At 68.4% G+C, this 4,735-nt stretch overlaps 1 protein-coding gene across 1 annotated transcript; it reads left to right on the top strand.

Annotated features, from left to right (window-relative positions):
• The first annotated feature begins 276 nt into the window (after positions 1-276).
• On the top strand, positions 277-3,693 carry BARX1 (BARX homeobox 1). The gene is made up of 4 exons (XM_025421892.3): positions 277-522; positions 2,128-2,419; positions 2,515-2,599; positions 3,077-3,693. Exons 1-4 carry the CDS (start codon positions 297-299, stop codon positions 3,239-3,241), a joined length of 768 nt encoding a protein of 255 aa, XP_025277677.1. The 5' UTR covers positions 277-296; the 3' UTR covers positions 3,242-3,693.
• The last annotated feature ends 1,042 nt before the right edge of the window (positions 3,694-4,735 follow it).

Below are 4,735 nucleotides of genomic sequence, written 5' to 3' on the forward strand. Positions count from 1 at the left end.
CCGCCCCTCTCGCGGCCCCCTCCCTCCCGCCTCCTTCCCGGCTCCGGCCTCCCTCGGGCTCGGCCCGGGGGGTGGGGGCGGTGGCGAGGGCGGGGCGGGGCGGGGCGGTGACGCGGGGCCAGCCGGGCTAGAGGCGCGGCGGCGCGGGGCGGGGGCGCAGTCCCGGGTCCGGCCGGCCGGCGGGGGAGGGGGCATGAGCCGGCGCCCGCGCACCGCCCCGAGCTGCGGGCCGGCCTAGAGCCCCGCGCGGGCCCCCGCGCCCGAGCCGCCGCCGCCACCGAGCAGCGGGCGCCGCGATGCAGCGGCCTGGGGAGCCGGGCGCCGCGCGCTTCGGGCCGCCCGAGGGCTGCGCCGACCCCCCGCCGCACCGCTACCGCAGCTTCATGATCGAGGAGATCCTCACCGAGCCGCCGGGGCCCAAGGGCGCCGCGCCAGCCGCCGCCGCCGCCGCCGCCGCGGGCGAGCTGCTCAAGTTCGGTGTGCAGGCGCTGCTGGCGGCGCGGCCCTTCCACAGCCACCTGGGTACGTGCGGGGCCGACGGGGGCGGGGTGGGGCGGGAGCGGGCCGGCAGCCTCGAGGACCAGGACGCAGCTCGGGTGCTCCGGGCGCGCGGGCCGGGAAGGGAGCGGTGGGCGCTGGGCCGCGCAGAAAGCAGGCCTGGTGTCGGCGGGCCGGGCGGGCCGGGCGGGCGTCCGCTCCTTCGGCGCGGACCTGCGGCCTCCCACGAGCCCATGAGCCCACGAGCCCCCGAGCCCGCATCCCCAGCGCGGGCGCCCGACCACACTGCGGATGTCAGACTGCGGGTCGGAGTGACCTCGGGCCTCGGGCTCCCGGGCCTACGCCGAGGACAGTGGTCGGGAGTGGCCGCGGCTACCCACGGCGGCCAAGCCGGACCGTGGGGGGAAGAAGCCCGAGTCTCCGAGAGCCGTGCTGGGGGCAGACGCTGGCTTTGGGGTCTCGGGTGGGGTCTCGGGTGGGGCACCCGTGGCCCGTGCTGCTGCTCCGCTGCCTTCGGGCCTTGCCGGGAGACCAGAGGCCTGGCGGTGAGCCGTGTCCGCCTGGCCCTAACTCCAGGTCGGCTGGGCCTCCTTGGAGCTTGAGCTGCCGCCACTGGTTCTCTTCGTTGGCTAATGCCACCTTTCCTTGCCGGTGCTCTCTCCACTGCACCTCTTCTTCTTCCAGCCTTCGCCAGGCCCTCTCCACTCATAGGTGGCCTTCTTTCCATGGGGTCTGTGTGTCCTGGCTCTCCCACCTTCCACCCCAGGATGGCTTCTCCCCTCTGCACATTTGCCGGCACCTTGCCCGGTCCCTTGCCGATTCCAGCAGGGCGAGCATCCGAGAAAGGAGGCTGCCTACATTCCAGCAGGAGCTGCCCCTGGCCTTGCTCTGCACCCACGAGCCCCCAGGCACTGCCCCACCAGCACGAAGGGCAGCAGGGCCAGCTTGTTCGTTTGAAGTGCAGCTCAGATGCAGCCTCTCCGCTGCTCTTTGCACTGTGCCTAACAATTCGTTTGAAGCGGGCAAAAAAAAAAAAATCATCATAGGACTAATGAAAACATGGAAACATCTTGCAGGAACAGTCCAAACAGAGACAACAGGAAGGACAGTTTCCTGGTGCAGGGGGTGCTTGGAGTTTCCAGGAAGTGCCCAAGCCCTCCGGGGCTGAAGACCCCCGCTTGCATGCCGCGTGGCTGTGCTCCCGCTCCACAGAGCAGATGTGCTCAGGCAGTTACCATTCCTGCTTTGGGACGTGGCAATGCCGACTTGGTGGGGGCAAACGCTCACCTTCCTGACTCGCTGCCGCCGTTTCCTCCTGCTTTCCTTTTTCTGTGAAAGACACACTGTGCTTCTCAGAGAATCCCAGAGGCCGCTGGGGCCTGGGGAACACCAGGCGGAGGCCTGGGGGGTGGGGAGGTCCCTCCTCCCAGACTCCAGTGACACTGGCTTTGAAGAGGGTCACTGGAGGCGTGCAGCACAAATCTTGCACTTAGTGGCCAGGCAGGAAGGAAGGTTTCGAGCTGGGTGGCACTGGCCTAGCGTGAGCTCTCCCAGGATGCACAGTTCGGGGATCTCCAGGAGGAGAGCGCGGCCCCAGCTCACCGGCTCTCCACTCTCTTCTCCCTGCAGCCGTGTTGAAGGCCGAGCAGGCAGCGGTGTTTAAGTTCCCGCTGGCACCGCTCGGCTGCTCCGGGCTGGGCTCTGCGTTGCTGGCAGCGGGGCCTGGACTGCCCGGTGCCCCCAGCGCACCGCACCTGCCGCTTGAGCTGCAGCTCCGGGGGAAGTTGGAGACACCGGGCCCCGGAGAGCCGGGTGCCAAAGCCAAGAAGGGGCGTCGGAGCCGCACCGTGTTCACTGAGCTCCAGCTGATGGGCCTAGAGAAACGCTTTGAGAAGCAGAAATACCTCTCCACGCCCGACAGGTAGCCGCGGGGGCCAGGCTGAGCCCAACGTGGGTGGAAGGGTGGGTGGGAGGGGGTCTCCTTGTTCCGCTGAAGGTGCATCCTGCTCTTTCCAGAATAGATCTCGCGGAATCCCTGGGTCTGAGCCAGTTGCAGGTGAAGACGTGGTACCAGAATCGCAGGATGAAGTGGAAGAAAATAGTGAGTGTGCTTGTGACTTTTCGCACCCCAGTCACCCTCTGTGCCATCCAGGAGCTCCCACCCACCCACCAGGACCCCCTGCCCTCCAGGAGCTCCTGCCCAGGCCGCCTTGCCTTCCAGGAGCTCCCCCTACCCTCACCCCCACCGCGGAGACCTCCACCCAACCCTTCCTGTTGTTCCCTTGGGGCCTGGTGCCCGCAGGGACCCTCTCTGCTCTGTCCCTGCCCCTGGGTGCCCCAGCACAGCCCACATTCCTTTCTGCTCTGCTGCGCCCTCAGGCCTTCCGGCAGCCTTGAACCCCTAGGCGCAACCCTTCAGTTGCTTTTCCCCAGCAGCGCTCAGATGGCGGCTGCCCTGTCCCCGGGCTAGGCGCGGCCTCAGAGAGCCTGGCTGTGCCGGGGAGGCCGTGCCTGCGCACAGAGCGCGGGTTCCGCTGCGCGGCCCCGCTCACCGCCCGGCCGGCCGTCCTCCGCGCAGGTGCTGCAGGGCGGCGGCCTGGAGTCTCCCACCAAGCCCAAGGGGCGGCCCAAGAAGAATTCCATTCCCACGAGCGAGCAGCTCACGGAGCAGGAGCGCGCCAAGGAGGCGGAGAAGCCGGCGGAGGCGCCCGGCGACACCATCGACAGGAGCCGAGAGGACTGAGCGCGCCCCGCGCCGCCGAGGCCCCTCCGCCCGCTGGAAGCCGAGAGCGGCCCTTCCGCGGCCACGCCGTTTGCTTTCTAAACGTTTTGTTATTACCTTGAATGCGGACAGTTGGGGCCAAGCAAGAAAGGACACAGAGCCTGCAGCCAAGCCCGGCCCCCGTGCGCTCCCAGCCCCGGCCTGGAGACTGGCGTCCGGCACCCGGGCCTGGAGCTCCGCGCACTCACGCCCGCACCTCTCCCGCACCCCCACCCGCCTCAGCCGGCCCTCCGCGTCCCGACGTCGCCGGCGCGCACCTGCTCCCGCCTGTCGGGGCCCCCGAGGCTGGCGCGGACCGGCCCGCCGGGACAGATCCCACCCCGAGGCCGGGTCCCCGACATCCGTCGCTGGGGCTTCTACCCCTCTCTTGCGAAGACAGTGATTTTTTTTCCAATAAAATATTTTATGACACAGTGGGCCTTGATGAAGGGGTTTCTGAGTCTGCGGGGCTGGAGAGGGGGTCGCGGCGAGGTGAGAGGGACCCCCACCCCCACCCCGGGCTGTGGAAGCAAAAGGTGACCTGCCCCTGGGCTCGGAATGCTCGGCAGGCGGCCCGGTCGCTGCAGGATCCGCGGCGCCGCTTCCTCTCGGTGAGGGGCCAGGGTGAGCCTCCTGCACTTTCTTCCCAGGCCAGGGCATGGGCACGGGCACGGGCACGGGCACGGGCAGCCTGGCCGCACAGGGGTCGGAAAGGACCAGGAGCCCCGGAGCCCCGGAGCCCCGGAGCCCCAGAGCCGCGGAGGTGGCTCCGGACGTGTCCCGGGGCTTGGAGCCCCTTGGGTTGCTGGTTCGGTCTCCAGGGACTCGGAGAACCGCCTGAGAGGTCCTGGAGATGGTCCCGGCCCGCTCTTCAACAGGCAGACGGGACGCCTGGGATTCGAGGCCCGCACCGCGGTGCGCCACCCGCCGCAGCTCCACCCGCAGCGCGCCTGCGGCCGGGTCTTCACGTTCTGCGATGTACGTGGTACACGCCAAGTGCCGGCACCTTGCCCCAGCTCCCGGCAGCGAGGGCACCTGACCAGGCGGAGGACATCGGGCCAACCCAGCTGGTGCCAAGACGCCCTTTCCAGAGGTGCAGCTCCGCCGCGTGGGCCCCCAGTCGCCCTCTCCTTGCGGGAGGGTTTCGGTTGACTTCTGTCCCTCTAGGCTGGATTGGGCAGGCCTGTGGCTTCCTGTCCTTGTACTTCTATGAGGACCACCACCAGAGTATGGGGATGGAGAGATGGCCACTTTGCTGGCTAAAGTCCAGGGAGAGACCCCATCTTGGCCCTGCAGAATTCCAGGTGGGTCCTCCAGCCGCAAATACGGGGGACAGAGGAACAGCATACCCAGATTCGGGTTTCGCATGTCGGAATGTGAAAATGACAGTGATGGCCTCCACCTGGGGTGGCCACGGCTGCCCTTCACATGGAAGCCTGACCTTCCTGGGTGAAATCAGCACTGGGATTTCCAGTC

The sequence above is a fragment of the Canis lupus genome, chromosome 1 (genome assembly GCF_003254725.2).
Source record: "Canis lupus dingo isolate Sandy chromosome 1, ASM325472v2, whole genome shotgun sequence".
Classification (NCBI taxonomy): Eukaryota; Metazoa; Chordata; class Mammalia; order Carnivora; family Canidae; genus Canis; species Canis lupus.

What these genes read in the sequence shown, in the direction of transcription:
- BARX1 (XM_025421892.3), top strand. Translation starts at nt 297, where the DNA reads ATGCAGCGGCCTGGGGAGCCGGGCGCCGCGCGCTTCGGGCCGCCCGAG. An exon ending in GCCCTTCCACAGCCACCTGG is followed by an intron (nt 523 to 2,127) that starts GTACGTGCGGGG and finishes TTCTCCCTGCAG; the next exon opens with CCGTGTTGAAGGCCGAGCAG. An exon ending in TACCTCTCCACGCCCGACAG is followed by an intron (nt 2,420 to 2,514) that starts GTAGCCGCGGGG and finishes TGCTCTTTCCAG; the next exon opens with AATAGATCTCGCGGAATCCC.